This window comes from Anabrus simplex, chromosome 5 (assembly GCF_040414725.1).
Source record: "Anabrus simplex isolate iqAnaSimp1 chromosome 5, ASM4041472v1, whole genome shotgun sequence".
NCBI classification, from domain to species: domain Eukaryota; kingdom Metazoa; phylum Arthropoda; class Insecta; order Orthoptera; family Tettigoniidae; genus Anabrus; species Anabrus simplex.
The window spans coordinates 299900835-299920041 of record NC_090269.1 but is presented as its reverse complement, the minus strand read 5'-3'; the positions used below and the strand labels follow the sequence as shown (position 1 = coordinate 299920041).

Here is a 19207-nt window from a genome sequence, read left to right as displayed (position 1 = left end):
ACACCATAAACAGCTTCTAAAACGGGATTATCAGGACTACATAAACTCTGCCTGCCTAGAAGTGAGAAGATATAGCAAAAGATTCTGGTCTCTGATAAACAGCAGGAAAAATACAAAGCGTGTGCCAGACACAGTGACTTGGGGTGATAATTTAGACAGTGGTAGTAATAGACCGGAAATTTTCAACGATTACTTTACATCTAATTTTGTTTCACCTGTTCAGTTCCCAGATTTTCCGTGTATTGATTCTGTTCCTTCTCATACTCTCAGTAATCTTTCCACCTCTGATTCAGAAGTCTATTCTTTACTTTCCTCCCTGCCAGAAAATAAACCTACTGGACCGGATGGTCTCAGTCCTATCTTCCTTAAGAATACCGCTATGACTCTTGCCCATCCCATTGCTGTTATATTTAACCGTTGCTTCTTAGCTGGCTACTTTTCTGACTGGAAAAATCGCTTACATCACTCCAGTTTTTAAAAGTGGAAAGAGGTCTGATGTCAGAAACTATCGTCCAATTTCTATATTACCCACCCTGTCACTCATTTGTGAAAAGATTATCCACCAGCGTCTTCTTTCTTTCACATTTCCTTATATATCATCCCAGCAGCATGGTTTTCTTCCTGGTAGCTCTTGCCTAACTAATCTGTCTGTTCTTCTCCATCGTGCGGTATCTGCTCTTAATGCCGGTTCTCAGCTGGACATGTGCTACATTGATATTGCAAAGGCTTTTGATACCGTAGACCACGCACTTCTTTCCTATAAACTCTCGGAACGTTTTAATATCCATGGTCGCTTCCTAACTCTCCTGCAGAGCTTCCTCAATGCCAGATCTCAGCGTGTGATTCTTGATGGGTTCAGTTCGACTCTTGTTATGGTACATTCTGGCGTCCCACAGGGCAGTGTCCTAGGTCTGCTTCTTTTTGTCTTATTTATTGACGATCTCATTAATACTATATCCTCCGTTTCTTGTGAAATTCTACTATTTGCAGATGACTGTAAAATATTCAAACAAATCAATTCATTATCAGACGTAAACTCCTCACTCTCTGAATGGTGCTCCACATGGCGTCTTAAGCCTAATCCTACCAAGTGTCCCTCTATTTCGATCACGCTTCGAAAATCCTCTATTCTCAGTAAATACTCCCTCCTCGGTAACCCGTTCCCAACTCTAACAAAACAAAATGACTTAGGAGTGTTGTTTGACAGCAAATTATTTGTCCCCCATATACAAAAGATAACCTCACGAGCAATGTCACTTCTCCGTTTGTTGTATAGATTTTCTGACATCACCGATATCCACACCCTCCAAGCCTACTATGTATCTTGCATCCTATCGATTACTGAATTTGCATCTCCTATTTGGTCTACCTCTTCACCACTAATCTGAATCACATTGACCGCGTGCAGTCGTTCTTCTGTGCCACTGTTAGAGCCACAGTATCCGATTGTCGAAACTTGAGCAGTAATCAGATACTGGATAAGTTAAACCTTCGCCCGTTATCTAGTCGCAGGAAAGTAGCCGACCTTAGATTCCTATATAACGTCGTTAGCGGTTTACTTCGTTCCCCCGAACCTGCATCCTTCTTTTCCTTACATGTCCCAACTCGTAAAACCAAGACTAGTCACCCCTTCATATTCCGTATTCCTGCCTCTCTCTTGTTCAAAGAAGTTTATTTATCCGCATACCAACCCTCCTTAACTCTATCTTCTGACAGAAACTTGGATGTTTTTTCTTCGTATGGCTCCTTTAATCGATTCTTCCTTAACTTAACCTAGTTCATTTTCTTCATATTCCATTTTTTCCCTTCTCATTGCCGTCTTCTCTTTTGTACATAATGTAATATTTATTTATTTTTTACTGTACTATACCATTACTTATGTGTTATATCTGTATTTATCTTACTGTGCCTAACTATAAGTTCTTCTCTTCGTTTTACATTCAATCTTCAATTTCCCTCGTTGTTTCTTTTGCCTTTATATTTTGTTCTTAATTGTTGTGTCTCTACAGTTATTTTGTTATTCTGTTAGTTTTTAAATTTTTATCTATTTTTATCATTAGATGTTATTTCCTCATTGTTCTTCCACTCATTTTTTTAATGTTTGCCTTGTGCTACTCCACTGTAAATATATTTTTCCATTGCGGAACTCTGTAATTCGGCTTCTCGCTGTTTTGGTTTCCCAAATAAATAAATAAGTAACCTATTTCCGATCCTAGCATTCCAGTCCCCCATCACAATAACAAGTCTGCTTGGAAAAAACCTCCTACAAATTATGGTAGAATTCGAGCGAAGTCTTTGTATTGAAAAAGAGATCTTTTTGATAAATAAAGTACAGTGGAATGAATATTGAATTTTCACGACCGCATTGTAATCGAAACAGACTTTCAACGTATTAAGTCATGTTACGTACATGTAGTACGTGTTGAAAAGATGGCCATTTTTGTTCTGTACTTAACATCTCTTCAACACATACTACATGTACGTAACACGACCTAATACGTTGAAAGTCTGTTTCGATTAAAGTACAGTGGAACCTCGATTCTCCGCTTTTCGAGGGACCATGAAAATAAAACGTACAGCATGGGAAAACGGAAAATCCAGGAATGAATAAAAACCATCAATAATTAGGCTAAACATCACAAAACTGAAATATGTATAATTATAATCTTACAAAAACTCCTACACCAAACCAAACTAAAGCCCCAATGGGACTTTGCCTGTCAAGCGACCGCTGCTCAGCCCGAAGGCCTGCAGATTATGAGGTGACGCATGGTCAGTGTGACGAATCCTCTCGGTCGATATTCCCGGCTCTCTAGATCGGGGTCACCATCTCACAATTAGATAGCTCCTCAATTAAAGGTAATCACGTAGGCTGAGTGGACCTGGAACCAGACATATCCAGGTAAACTGCCTGACCAGGTCGAAATCGAACCCCTGCATGAGAGGCAGGTATGCAAGACCGCAAAACCGCATTAATTACCAGTACGCGAGTTCAAAATCTCGATACTTTATATTCAATTTTTCAGGGGAATCTTTGTCAGTTTCCTGCGAAAACTTCTTTCAGTTCAGCAACTTGGATTAGCAAAACTCTTCGAAAAATCCAATAATGCCAAACCAAATGACAAGTAGTTTTTAATTCTCTTATCTAATAAAAAAAGCACATTAGATACAAAAGTGTCCAATACGATGGCGAAATCCCTTCTTTTCTTAATCTTTCATTGTAATTTGGTCTTCACTATACCATTCGTAGGCAGTTTCTGGAAGTCTTGTACTGCATAAATTAGTTCTACATCGACTTTTAAAGGTTATGTTGAACTCGAAAACATGTTTTTGAATGTAAGAATCGATTCTCAAAAGTTCTCAAATGGATTATATTCAATTCTGCCCGTCACTGTTTCAATCAAATTGGAAGAGAAATATCATCAAAACTTCAGAAATTACGGTTATTCGTGACATTGAGGTCATCTGGAAAGCACGCTCGCTGCACGCCAGTACGAGTTGGACATGATACAAACCATTTAAATGTAACGTGCACAAATAAAAACGACTCCGGTTTTTGGTATTTTAACACGAAAATGTAAAATTCCCAGTCTTACATTAGGACCTAAACAGTAATAGGCAACCAAAAGACCTTCCATGGCTTTCTTTTTTAATGTAAGGTGCAACATCTGTTCTGGTCTCGCTAACATAATCGTGTACGATAATATTAAAATACTAAATCTGTGTTGAGAAGGAGTATTTTGAATCCTGCCTGAAAGCCCAGTTACTCTACAGTGCCCTGAGGAAAGTGCCACTGTTCAGCAGTACGATCGAAAAAATGTAAAAATATAAACATCTAACCCAGGACATAATGTGGACGTTTTATAAACGTGAACATTTGACAAAACTCGTTCAGTATTCAAGCAGAGCCGTCAAAATGCACCGTGTCTCCTTACAATTGTTGTGGCCACTCTCTGCTTTATGATTTTCCGAGATTCTCTAAACAATACCCCCCCGAATGCAATGCTAAGATGGTCCCTTATGTAAGTTCACCGTCAATTGCTTTTCCAGTACCGGTATAGTACTTGCTCTAATTTTCGCAATGACGGGACGTTAACGCCAAGATCCATAAGTACGCCATAGCTGTCCTTTCGTGAGATACAGTTTATTAAAAAAATGACTGATCAAGGATTTAGCGTCGACTGGAATTTCTGGACGGTTGATCCGGGAAATCGTTTCTTCGAGGAACGGATAATGTGGGTTTTTTACAACAAGATTTAATTACGATACTCATGGGACCACGTAATTTCAATGCATATTCCAGGAAAACGTAGTTTCAGGGAACGGATAATTAAGGTTCCACTGTAATTATTGTCCCGCAGATTAAGCATGTGGCTGTATCGTCACGACTGACAAAAAAAGTTCCCATTTCGATTGAAATGGGACTTTTGGAAGTCTTTGCTTTCTTCGAAACACGATCACCGAACACTTCGTCACTCGCAGCGCACTACACCATCCGAGTCAAGCAGAGTTGAGCCGAGTCCGACCGATGCACAGATCCTCTGTGCCTCGCCTCGGTTTGCACACGCGAGATTTTGGGCATTTGAGAAGCCCTGCTTTAAATTATAAGCCAATGTTATCTCTATGCAGCTGAAGATGACCTAATTACGGTGAAACATATAGTTACTTTTAAACGGATGTTTTTGCAATTTGAATTATGAATACATTTGAATGTATAGAGTAGGTGGAACAATTATACTAGTTTTTAAACGTATGTAACATAATCATCAATACAGAACCAAAATGGAATTTGTTTCATGTGGGAATAAAGATAGGTTAAGTATTTAATCCAATGCATAGAGTCTTAATCACCGTCTAGAGTCATTCGCGTTTATTATGATCCATTCAACGGCCTCCCCTGATAGCTAGTCTATACGCCACATTATTTTTCTTTGCCTAGCACATGGGGGCGAAACGCTGGCAACCAGGAATGAGTTAGCTGGAAAATTTATAATGTCCAATAACGGACCATTTATATTGGTATTATAAATTTAATCATTTGGAACAAATGTTTCAGGTTCCCTATGGGAATCAACATCTGTATCATCTGATGGCCAAGCAGGCATCAATCTTTGGTAATGAGACAAAGTCTGTCATACCGTAGTGCATTGGCACTGCCGGTGGCTACAATTAGCCTACGCAGTGGCCTCCACGGTATGCACTAGCCATGCGTCTTGGTAGGTGTGCTAGGTACCAACTGATGAGCCCAGCCTAGCACATGGGGGCGAAACGATGGCAACCAGGAATGAGTTAGCTGGAAAATTTATAATGTCCAATAACGGACCATTTATATTGGTATTATAAATTTAATCATTCGGAACAAATGTTTCAGGTTCCCTATGGGAATCAACATCTATATCATCTTCATGAGTTACCGTGGACCGCCGCACAGATGGTACTGCCATCCACAGTGATGACTGAGCTCGAGGATAACAGAAGCATTACCGGGACACTGCTGGACACTTTGGAATATTTCCTGGATATTTTCTGTTGGAGTCAGCTGGATTGGAAATATAACACTTCAGATTCTTTATGTTACCAGATATTCCTAAGCATTTCCACAACTTTTTATTCGACTGGCTACCATCCGATGTTAAACCAATGATTCAGACACCTACTTGCTCTAATTGTATGATGACTTCAATGAGAATGTTTGCAATTATATCACCCCGGGGGCGTTCTGGCTAGCACATATCGCTATGGGTTGTATCCAGTTATATAGAAAAGGAACAAACATAAAAAAGCAGAGCATGATTTGCCAACTGACCCTTGTTTTTATCTTCAGTAAATTTCCCAAAATCAACAAAACCATTCACTTGCAACGATTCCGAGTTAAAACGAATTTCTTCTCGTTACTTTACCTAGTCAAATATCAACATCCCTAAGTGTTCATGTTTCTCCTTTCCATTAAAAAAATCTGCTATGGCAGCAGTAGCATGCTCATTTATACGGTACGAACATTTTAGGCCCTTCACCAAATTTCTCAAGTGGGATTCAGAAGGCAAAGGCAGCAAGTCATGATTTAAACAGTGCCGATAACCCTTGGGAGATATTATTTTCAAAAGAAGTGCATCAAGAAGAAATTCATCACTAGGGCTCTGAAGTTTAAGACCTAAAAATAAGCCAAATAAGCAAGCAAATATGACCTAAAAATTACGAAATATGACACCCAAAAAATGATTAATCTAAATATGGCCATTTTAAAATAAATTATACATCGAAACGGCAATGCCTTTGATGAATATTTGTTAACTAAATTATTTATTCTTTCTTTCATGTCAATTTCCTGAATATACTGTTTAGCAGTTCTTCACAGTCGATTGCCCTTGATTCACTCATCAAACATTTGTGAATGCATACCTATAAAGTACTAAGTTCGTTAAGCTAATTAGATCACACAACATTTTAAAAGTCAAGACAGGTTTGCATTCTGCATTTCGAGAAAAATAGAAATCAATCTACTTTTAAATATTTTTGAGACGTTTAAGCCCAGATTTCATTAATATTATTCAAATGCGTTAAAATTTTAATTGAGCACCACGAAGCGAATTGATGATGATTGACGATGCTTGTTGTTTCAAGGGGCCTAACATCTAGGCCATCGGCCCACGAAGCAAATTAAGCAGATTTCTTTCAATACATTATGGTAAAAAAAAAAAAAAAAAGGGTGTTTCAATCTGCATCTAAGGCTAAAATGTTTTATATACTAATTTGAAACAAAACAAAACAAAAACGTGTGATTTCACAAATGCTACAAGTTTAGAAATGGAAAAAGGCTGAGGTTCTAATATATGAACAAAGACAAGTGAGCGATTGCCAGAGGTAATTAGCTTACTGCTGGGATGAATTTTTCACGATTATTTCTGTCTCTACCTGGGAGACTGGGTTGCCGAGTACAGCGGGTGGGATAAAAGGTGCAGTGAGGTCTATGACTTTCACTCTATACAAAGAGTATTCTACTTGTATTAACTGCAGATGTGATAACAAGAAGCAGGTTTGTGAACACTAGTTCGCACTCGGTAAGTCGAAGATAACTTTGTACAGCTACAGCTGTCGTCAAACCGCCGAAATATGACGTTCCTACGAAAATAACTAAAAATATGAACTTATGACAAAAAAAAAATTAGCCAAAATATGCATTTATATGACAAATAAAAATCACTTAATTGTGACATTAATCACCTGATTTGCACCAAAATCCAACCCGGCAAGAAAATAGAAAGGAAAAAATATGACTTTTCCTAAACATCCGAGCCCTATTCATCACTATCTCTCATTCCTTTTTTACTTTTCGCTTGACATTTCTTTAACATTGTATCGACTATAATTTTCTCTTTTCTGCCGAGAGAACCGAATTGTTTTGTCTGAGTGAAATTTCTCTTATTTTATATCAGAAATGTCTTTTTCAAGCCAATTTTTGCAACGTTGAGTTGATTCTGCATTCTAATGAAATTACGTTTCTGATTCTTCAATCTCCTCTTTAATAGCGCAGTTGTTTTACTAGCATCTGCGACAGAGCTACCTTCAACTGCCGAGCATACAGGTTGACCACTATAACTGATATTTACGATCTGTTCAGGGCTTTTATTAGAGAAATCTCTTCGTGTGGATTGCCTATTCGTGGGGGAGGTGCGTTTCTTAACTGCCTTAGAAATATACTTGGGTAGATTAGGAAATATATGAGGAAATGTTTCTGGTTTTAATTTCCAGCGCTGTCTTGGTATGTCTACTCTCACCATTCATCGTAAACGAGTCTGCTTTTACCAGAAAGTCATCGCAAAAATTAATGTCACACACGACGCAGTTATGAGTTAATTTTTGGTCTTTTCTAAAGATAGCCTTCTCCCATTTCAGTAAAACACCACTCTCTTTTGGGGGCCTAAAGAAATGCCTACCCAAAGACGATTGGTCATATCCAGATCTGCAGCCAGGTACAAAACACGAGAGCGTGATGTGGTACTTTTCTCCCGCACTGATATACGTTGCCTTATAGAACAATAGCGACAAAGACCGAGGTATTTAAAACATAACACTTCTCACACCACTCAATCGTGAATACACTAATAATGCAAACTGTCGAAACATCTCTGACAGTGACAATAATTAGCAATAAAAATTACAACTGAAGGCAAATATAACGCGGGCTAATGGCCAAGGGTCTTTGTTGACATCACAATCACCTGTGCTGCCACCAAGCGGGTGTCCCACCAACCTCTTGAGCTCTCTTACGGGCGAACGGAGAAGATGTCGCACTTCCACTTCAATACGCTATGGTGGAAGTAACCAAAGTATTTGTAATGCTTCAAATATATATATACATATATATATACAGACTGTACCAACTCATTTCCCAAGTCATTTGAGACGGGTTTTAGAGCAAGTACCAGAAAAAGTGATTGGCAGTGAATTTGTTTAAGGGACAAACTTTGTATCATCTTCACCTGATATTGTTTAGGGAAACTACAGAAAGTCATAAAGCAGAATCGCCATAACAGTTGGCAGGAGATAGAGCGCATTCAGACTGTTCTACCTGAAGACCGAACAAATTTTGTCGAATGTTCATACTTGTAAAAGATCTGAGTTATGTCCAGGGTTAATCAAATATATACTTTTGACAGAATTTTTATAAGTTTATCACCAAGCAGATTTCCAGCACATCTCTCAGGGGAGACTCAAGTTTCTTATTTCACACTTGTACTGGCTTGTGCAGCGAGTATTTCAGTATACTTCACGGATGAGCTCAAGGTCACGAATAAACCAATTATGTTTCAAGTTTTAATTATGTTTTCTTCCAATTTAAAATTTGTGATTAGTGACAGGCAGAATCGAATATAATGCATTCGAAAACTCAGAATCGATACTTGCATTCAAACAATACTATTGAGTACAACATAACCTTTAAAAGTAGAGTACACCAGTGATAATTTATGCAATACAAGACTTGCTACATATACAAGTGACCAAATAACAAGGGAAGATTAAAAAAGGAAAGAAAAAAAACCACTATTTTACCATCATGTTGGGTGCTTTAGTATCTGATGTGCTTTATTTTCTTCAACCTCTTCAGATTTTGGCCTACTTTTGATCCGTGGGAAACTGGTTTACTGATTCATCTTTTAGTCTCCTCCCAGAATAGTTTCATTCTTTCACTGATGTTCCTCCTCTATTCTTTTGACCTTCTGACCAGGTGTCTTGGCCTTTGTATGTTGTTGCTAGAACCCCTTGAATTAATCATCCTTAATTAGAAAATACTACTCTATTCCAACTCTCATTTGTATCGAGCCCAAATTTTCTTATATCTTTTCTTGCCTCCTGAGCCCATTTTACGGTGATCTTTACTTTGGTGATGTAGGCTAATTGAAAATTATATTTGTCGATAAAAATATACATTCTCTTGTGCATTGTATCTAATCATCTCTGCATGCCGTTATAACTCTAATTTTTCCTCTCTCACCAGGTAACCCGTCTTTTGCCCTAACAAGTCCTAGGACCTTAGAATTTTTCTTTCTTTTTTCTTTTCAAGCTCCTCAATTTCTATTTTCTTATTTTGTACGAGGCATTCTAAGCTATACAGTGCCTATGCCTTGACAACTGTTGTAGGGAGTTAAAAAAAAAACACACACTTTTAATCAATTGTTGCTTGGCTTGGACTAGTGTAGCATATTTTTTGAAGAACTTGGTTGATCAATGTTATTGACCTGAAAGACGATTTCTTGGAAAATTGACACCGTTTCTGCCATAAAACTGAATTCAAAGTACCAAAAGTTTTAATTTGTGTAATTTATGAAATGTTTTTTCTGTTCATTACTATGATGTTTATCCAAATTGTTGATGGTTTTGATGAATTCCTGGATTTTCCATTTTCTTGCATTCTGCATTTTTTCCCCACATTCGCTCAAAACAGAGAATCAAGGTTCCACTGTACTGTACACACACACACTGTCTCTAAACGGGCTCATACGTTTCAAGATAATCAAATGTATTGAACAATTATTTGGTTAATGTAATATGCTCCATCACTACAAAATTATTAGATGTATAAACAGAAATATACACACCTGAGCTTTGTGGAGTTTTACAATATCAGCCAAACCTTTATCTTCAAAAACTGCACGAAAATGATCCTCAGTTCGTTTGTTCAGGGGAAAGTATTCCATTAGCCTGGAACAGAATTGGCTTTATTGATTACAAAGATCAAAACTAAAAAGTTGATAAATCAATAGAAACACATTAATCTATTAATACTGGGTAGATAAAACTAACACAATAGAAATTAATTTATAGACCTAACAGCGGCTTATGATATAATAAATCATGCTTCTTATGAAACTTTATAATGCTACCGAAGATTACCAACTAATTTGCTTCATAAGGAATATCCTTAAAAACTGAAATCCTTTGTTGAATTTCACAGAGAAAGAAGCAGATCGAGATCGCAGAGGAACGGATTACCCCAGGGTAGTGTGCTTGCTCCAGCGCTGTTCAACATTTATACTAACAATCAACCATTACGTGAGGGAATGCAGAGTTCCATCAATGCAGATGTGTGCCATACTTGCCCAAACTCATTATTTTGAAGATGATGAACACACACTTACTAAGGCATTGCCCGAATAGCAAACAAACAGTGGCAGCCAGAAACAACATAAGGAAGCTAACAAGCACAATATGAGGAGCTAACCAACCACTGTAAGAACATCTTCCCTTGCACTATCTTACTCTGCCAGGGAATATGCAAGCCCAGTGTGATCTCAATTTAGTCATTCCAAATTAGTAGATGCTGTTCATAAGGATACTTGTCGGATCATCATTGGGTGCTTAAAGCCCACTCCGCTTGACAAGCTTTATTGCCTTGCTGGTATTGCACCTCCAGATATCCGTAGAGAGGTAAGCAGCAAAACGTGAGATGTACAAGGTGCAAACTTATCAAGCACATCCTTCACATGGATCAACCAGAAATCCCAGAACTAAAATCTAGGAACAGCTTCCTCAGAACAACAGAGGCTCTTATCGGAACACTACAGCATTCCCGAACTGATCTCTGGCGTGCAAGGTTTAACAGCCCTGAAGGATGGCTCACACCCTGTGAAAAACTTCCCGCTGGGTACACAGAGAAATGGAGCCCATGGAGATTGCTCAATAGATTACGGTGAGGTGTTACTAATGCAAGAATAACTTAATGAAATGGGGTTTCAGTACAGAGTAGTAGCTGCTACGTGAATGTGTCCGAGTCCAGACGTCATCCCACCTGCGCCAATGTAGTCAGTGTCCAGCATGAATATAATTAGTTATAAAATATTTTATTCCACCTATTCAATACTATACATTATTTGCAATGCCTATGCTTATAATGCATTGCTAGGTACTAGTTTCGACCTCAATTTAGGTCATCATCAGCCTAAAATAATTACACTTTTCTATCGGATGTCCTGGAACATTACCCTCTTATGAAGTAATAAAAACTAATAGAGTAAACTATATGTACATAGTGAAAACATTCATTATAAAATGTGGTTGAATACATGAATGAGATTAAAATAGATCATGATGGCGATGATTAGATAAAAACAGTCAATGAAAATGTCTAAGTTTAAAGTACAAAATATTGTCTGTGAATCTGTAAATTCAAATGTATGTTACGTCAATTTTACGGTGATATTAGGATATTACATAAACATTAAGTATTGCGCAAAGATAAAAGCATAGAAATTTCATGGCATTCTGATTACAATGTCTAAGTTGTTCTGGTGGCTATTACATTTTCTTATAAAATTGTGGATCAACTGTACATTACATCAATTTTATGATTATGATAGGATATTAGGTAGATATCAAGTATTGCGCAAATATGAAACCATAGGAAATTTTCATAGCATTCTGATTATGATGTCCAGACTGTTTCTAGCGAGTTCTATGACTTAACTGCATATTTCTATCAATGATTGAAAGTTTTAACCACTGGCGCAGAAGGTATGTATAACTTGCTTAGAATCCAATATTACTCAATTTAAGAGTTCAGGTAAAATATATGTAGACCGTCTATAAACTAATTCGTGAATAATGCTGCTTACAGTGAGAGGTGGAATTCCCAGTCCAAAATGGAATTGAATGGAACCTTGCACGGCGATGTGATGGACTTGGCCAGTAATGTGCAACCTGCACATCTTAAACCAAGATTGACTTGGGACTGCCGCTCGCTACAGCTGTAGACCGACATGCAACCTCGTTCCGCGGCCATGAAATGAAGTTCTCTAGCAAATCCTTACCCAGGCCAACGGTCGGGAACACTAATTTCAATTTCGTATGGTGTGGGTTACGAACGTAATAAAGAGTATCGTAAATGTGCTATCGAGGTTTCCTTAGCGTGTATTTAATAGGACATAGCCTGAGAATTTGGAATAAAGGCATAACAACACACTAAAGAGGGACGTCTTAACCAGTTTCAACTGTATAGTCCTTCCCTCAATAGGCTCTTCAGGCTGTATTATCACATTCCTTTTTCGGATACACAACCAGATGGTAAGAGTATATTTCACCAGCAGCCACAATGGCGGTGGTGGTGATTCTTGTTTTAAGAGGAAGTACAACTAGGTTATCATCCTCTCTGAACAAATAAAGTGGAGAAGAAATTTAAAATTTTTAAAAATTATTCAATGAAGGAATTTTAAAACAAAGTACAAAATAAAACAAAAAATTATTGAATTTAGCAGAAAAATCACTAACGAACCAAAAGGGAACGTGAGCTCCCTGAGTAGGAGAACACTTGCAATTTACATACTCTTCATTAATCCACTGTCACACATAAGGCGGATGACGAGATCGGCAGTAGTTGTGTCATTGACTAATACGTGTTTGAGTATTTCCTGCAGGCCAAGGCACAATCTTAGGCCAGAGAGATTGGCACACTCTGCGAGGATGTGTGCCACGGTGAAGTCGGTACCACAACAGCAGCCGCAATAAGTGGGTGACGTAAGAGATGGAAAGGTGACATTCTTCCACATGGCATCAGAGTAAACACTGGAAACCGTTGCCAGTGCTTACAAATGTGCTGTACGACAAAAACCCACATCCGATGCACTAGAGAGTAAGTGCCGTACATTAGGTAAGATGGGGAACACGAAAAACATAACCGTCTCCCTGCGTAGCTACAACATAGTGAAGTACTATTATGCCATCAACAGCAATGGGCTCCACGTCTAACGAATCCTATTATGGAAAATAGAGTCAGCTATGAAAAAAAGGAACTACAGTAAATGGAGCAGTAGGTAAACAGAAAGAAGATTTGTATGACAAATAAAATTTACTTCAACGAGCTGTATGAAACAGTAGGTATGATAGAAAGCAGAAGCACATCTGATTGTACTGCTGTAAATGAGACTGTTGAATGCAAAAGCTCGCCCGTGCTTTTCTAGGTATAGGAGAGAGATAAGGTACATGCACCAGTCATTGACACTTAACCAGCAATTGACATTTTTTTTAGTATTTTGAGCTATATGAAGCATTGAAGTCTCCTTGGCCACATTGAATTCAAGGGAAATTTAAGTTTCATTCTTTCTGAAGTCAGCTGTAATGATGCATGTATTCTTTTCATTGTTGATAATGGAGGGAAAATTGTCAAAGTAGTGAAGGTGTATCCAGAGTAGTTTTCTGCATATATCTAAAAGAAAACTTTAAAGTAACCACTTCAATTAAATATCTCTGGCAAAATCACAATGACTCAATGACTCATGGGGAAGTTTAAATTGTTATGGGCATCAGGAGGTTACAAATAAAGAATACCACAATCAAAATTTAACATCTAAACCACTATAAACTTTTTCATGGAGGTGTCAATTAAGGGGTCAGTCCAGTTTTTGACATACTGGGATGTGACTTTTTAAAGAAGATACAGACATAATAATGTACAAAAATACCTTTTAATTGTATTTTATCTGTCTCTGAAATTACATTTCAGTGTTATTTCTCTCCACTGTTTGACACCATGTCAATTATTAGCTCATAAAATTGTCAATTATTAGTACCATTGTTTTAAATTACAGATAGGCTATAGGGCCTAAACTTAATTTCTCAACCAGTCTAATGGCACAGGCTGGCTAACGAGTGCAGGCAGGCATGCCTGTAACAGCAGCAGCTAAACAATTCAATGTTCCTCGCACAACACTTCTCTATAAAACCTCTAGCAAGAGCCCAGTCAAAATGTGGCTCATTTTACACAACCAAGTGTTGGACGTATTAGTAAATTAACGTACTAGGAAGCAAATAACATGAAAAAAAGAAAAAATAGAGATTATAAAGAAAATGTAAAAGAATAAATCGTGTAAAAAATGAATGTGAAAAGTAAAAGTAAGAGAAGGGAAACAAGACAAAGATGAATAAAACTGAAAGCAATAATGAAATGAAATGTGAAATGATGAGAATGGAAAAGAAAGGAATTAGCGAAACGTAAAAATTAAATTATGTTGAAAATCAAAGTATGCTGAATCTATCTTCCTTGAGGGGAGCAAGAGGAAGGATGAAAGAGGAGTTAGGATAAGAAAAGGAAAATGGAAGAATTGAAAAAAAGAAGTGATAAAATACTAAGGTTTTAAAAATTGAATACATATAGTTATAGTGAAAGGTGTTATGAATTGAGGGAAAAGACTTAAGGTGGAGCTGCAGAATGAGGGAATGTGGGTAAATGCTGAGGAGAGGTGGAATGAATAGAATGGAAGATTGAATTTAGATTGGTTAAATTAAAATTTTTAATAATGATAAAAAAAAAAGGTAAAAAAGTTTCTTTTTTCACATTTCATTTTGGTTGTAATTAAGAGTTAAAATATTGAACTAAATATATGAAAAAATTATCTGTTATATCAAGTTATTGCACCTTTGTGTAGGCCTAATGTTTTAAGAATTTTTAGGTCTTGTTGAATATCAGTGAAATTATGGTTATAGTCGTGCAAATGTTGACCTACAGCCGAAAATTTATTGCATTTAATGGCATTCTTATGTTCTGAGTATCTAGTGATGAATTTTCTCCTGGTTTGTCCAATATAAGAAAATTTGCAATCATGACATTCGAATCTATAAAACACCTGATTTAGAGAAAAAAATTAAATTTATTAACAGAGGTGGAATTGTATCAGATGTCTGAATTATTATTAGTTTTGAATGCTATACAGTATCACCCCTTTTTTAAACTTTACAAGGGACCAAGGAATACTGGTGTAAAGGGGGGGGGAATGTAAAAGGAGGGGAAGTGTAAATCGTGGGAAACAACTTGTACAGGTATATATTAAAATGCTCTGGAAAAGGAGGTAAATGTTACACAAATGAATTAATTTATAGAGTATTTCAATCTCAATCGATTTACTGTACTTACCTCATATAAAAGGTCCATGTAAGTTAATTACTGTACTGTATTAACTGTTGACTACAATGCCTTTGTAATTCTGCTCATCCCTTGCCCAGGAGAAGGTTACCAGTAGGTGGTTAAAAATTTGTATAATATATTCTTTTAATATACAGTAGTTACTTTCTTAGAATGGCTATAGAATTATCTAAGATGCAATATTTTCTCTGAATGAAACATTTTAATTGCTGCTATAAACCAGTATTTACAACATTAAAACAAATTTATTCCAGATGGAAAACTACACAATCACTGCTTCCTACAAAAATACTTCAGAATCGATCTCTGTTTACACTTCTTATTTCTCATGACCTCTGTTTTTCAAGCTCATAAAAGCTATGAAAATTATTTTCACCCCCTCCTCTACAGATGACAGATACCTGTGTATAATATTGTATTCTAGGAAAATTTTCTTCTTCTCTTGTTAATTTAAAATTTAGAGCTTGACAATAATGTATTTTAGTGTACCATTTACCACCGAGGTAGACACCTCATTTGCAAATAAAGAGATTTTGATTTGATTTAAAACATCTGTACTTGCATCAGCACTGGTAGGCATCACTTCACTGTCTTCCTCTGCTTCATCACTGTCACTGGTGGGAGACTCAGCTGCAGTTCGTTCAGCAACCAACTCCTCCACAATTCTTTCCTCTGCAGTGACCACAGAATCATCTACCCGAAGAAAATCTTCTGTAATGAAGTCTGCCTGCAACATTCTCCATACATCAGGTAGCAGGCCTCCTCCTTTGGCTTCTTCTGGCAGCTGAGATTCGGCATGATTCTTGAAAAATCCTGCTTCCAAGGAACAATTTGAGATGGTAGTCTGCTTCACGGCTTTCCAAGACTTTACAATGAAGTTAAGCGCATCCAGAATTGAAACTTTAAATGATGATGGATCCTTTCCAGCATCCATAAGGAATAAAATTTGCTACCAGGTTCTTCCTATAAAGTGACTTAAAGGAGTGAATAACCCCTAAATCCATAGGCAGTACTGTAGCTTGCTTGTGCAGTTAGCAGGCAGAAATTCTAACTGCATTTTCCTCAAATTAACATCTGCGGGATGTGCAGGACAATGGTCGATGAAAAGAAGGATCTTCCTATTTTGCGCACCCATTTTTTAATCCAGAGCAATTAACTTTTGTTGGTCATCCAAGCTTAATCTTTATGGTTGGCATCGTAGGCAGTAGGTAATGATTGCACATTCTTGAAGCAACGAGGCTTTTTAGATTTCCCTATCGCATACGTGTGGAGCTTCTCAGAGCCATCAGCACTGGCTTCCAACATCACTGCGAGCCTCATCCTGCTGTGTTTTCCACCACAGCATCTATCTCCTTTAAATGCCAAAGTCTTGCTGGGCAACACACTGAAAAACAGTCCAGTTTCATATCGGTTAAAAATGTTCCTGGGTTCGTACTCCTTGGTCAGCTCCTGCAATCTTCTATTGATCCATCCACAGTTTCATCACTAACTGCATTAGATTCCACAAACTGAAATTTTCAATGCCAAGAATGTTTGCCATTTTTTAGCACCTTTTCCCTTAAGAGCACACCATTAATTGGAATGCCTGCGGCTCTTGAGGTTTCAAAAAAACTTTTTACAATTTTTTCCAGTTTCTCGTATTTGCAGTATGACGCATACTTCCTTTTCTTGGAGTATGGTCCGCATTCTGAAGCACTTGATGTAATGCTTCCTCTGTTTTTCACAATTGTATTGAGCATTGATACAGGAAGCTGCAATTCGCACGTCAATGAAACACGTGTTCTGCGGTACGAATCAACCTTTTCTAATATTCAAACTTTCTCATCCACATTGAAATTTTTTTCTTTCCTTTTCTTTTCCAATATTAGCAGGAAAACAATAAAGCAATAACAAAGAAGGATTAAGAAATACATACGAGGGGAAAGGAAGATCGCGGCAGTTCACTCTGACCGCTCGACTCATATAACAACAAAAAACGTAACAAATAAAAAAACACAGTAAATGAGACGAATCAGCAACAATAACTTTAATAACTCAACAACAAATGCTAGTGTAAAACAAAAACCGTGAAATAACGAACTCGGGCAAGACAAACACTGAATCACTTGATAAAGTCTCCTTGTGGCTTATACTGTACTTAGCAATAGAGCAAACACCTGATATCTCCTTCTCCTTTGGGATTTTGTTAATTCAACTCGTCAGATTTCTTCTTCTGCTTGAAAGATTAATGGGCACTTTATCGTTGTCGGATTTGAAAATAAGTCTTAGGACGTTGCAGAAAACACCTGATATCAAAGAATGCACTGCTTTGGTTAAGCAGAAGTTCAATACTGAGAGTTCTAAGAGTTATTACAGACCATGGTTGTTTGATTCGGTCCTCATGCCATGGTTATTCAAAGTGCTTTAGGTTAGCTGCGATGCCATTTTACCTCTAATTTTTTCCTCTCGAATGGCCGGAAGCGGGAAGCATAAAATGTCGCAAACAAAAATTTGAGGATTTTAGTATATTGTGAGCATAGGAAATCTCAGGAGACCAACAAAACATGTTGTAAAAGACGGGAAAAACATAAAAGCCGGGAACGTAAATGCGGGGTAATACTGAATTTGTATGTATTTTTTAAATGTGTTAGTGATTATGTAAATGTCATTAAAAGTAAAGGTTGAAATTATTGACGGGTTAGGTTTATCTTTTATTAAAGTAGTTTAAGGGCAATGTCTGTACTTATTAATTATTCTGAAAATGAAAAAACTGTTGTATCCATTTGATTTAGTGATGATACGAATGGTACTTAATTCACTTTTTAAATCTTGTTTGGACATCAGAACAGTGAAAGCTCTCTGAACTACACTATTGTAAGTAGCCCATTTGTGGGTTATTGTGTGAGTTGAATCACGACGGATTGTGGAACTAGTTTGAGTAGGTATTCTGAAAATTTTATAACCTAAAGAGGTTGCGTTTCTAGTGATGGTTAGGTCTAAATAGTTAATTTTTTGTTCTAGTTTGGATTACAGTGCAAATTTAATGTGGGGGTCAATATTAGTAAGATTTAGAAGAGTGGACTCTGCACTATAAATTTTTTCATCTAAAATAACTAGGACATAATTGACATATCTAACCGAAAAGAGGATATTGTTAAAATCTTGCTGCCTTCTCTGAAATCTAGGTAAATTTCAACTACTATGCCTGAAGCAGGTGAACCCATGGCCAAACTATTTTGTTTATAGATGACATTATCAGAAGTGAAGAAATTGTTATCCAGAACTAATTTCAAAACCAAAATGAAATCTTTGAATTCTAATTTACTTAAATGACCATCGCCATAAGAAATATCTGTGTCAGTGCGACAAAGCAAATTGTAAAAAAGAGAACTGAAGAGACCTAACACTTTTACCAATAGCAGGCCAGGCAGAAAGTGGTATTCTTTCTTTCTTTCTTTCTCTCTCGAAAGACACCCTGAACTAGGAGAACACAAAATCTCACCGTTTGCCCCTATCCTACTTATACTTCTTCTCCACAAGGTACTTCTTCAGCAAATTCCAGGATGAAGTCAAAGTTTCTTGGTGCAGGTGTTGCAAAAATACACTGTTTTCCTTCTTCCACCCTTTTTCTGCCAGTTGCTGCACACGGCACAATACCTGGTTTAGGATTCATGCCCATATTGTGTACTACACCAAAAAAGTCCTAATTTCTCCGATTGTCACATCAGTCCAATTAGCCCAGATGTTCCTCACTCTCAATGATGTATATATACATATATTATCATTATAGACCGTTATGCCTTTCAGCATTCAGTCTGC

At 37.2% G+C, this 19207-nt stretch overlaps 1 protein-coding gene across 1 annotated transcript in view; it reads right to left on the bottom strand.

Annotated features, from left to right (window-relative positions):
* Nucleotides 1-19207, bottom strand: part of LOC136874012 (protein krasavietz) — a 218155-nt gene that overhangs the window by 100827 nt on the left and 98121 nt on the right. The window contains exon 7 of the mRNA XM_067147472.2: nt 10098-10200. Coding sequence (XP_067003573.1) covers nt 10098-10200 — 103 coding nt within the window. The remainder of the gene's footprint in view (nt 1-10097; nt 10201-19207) is intronic.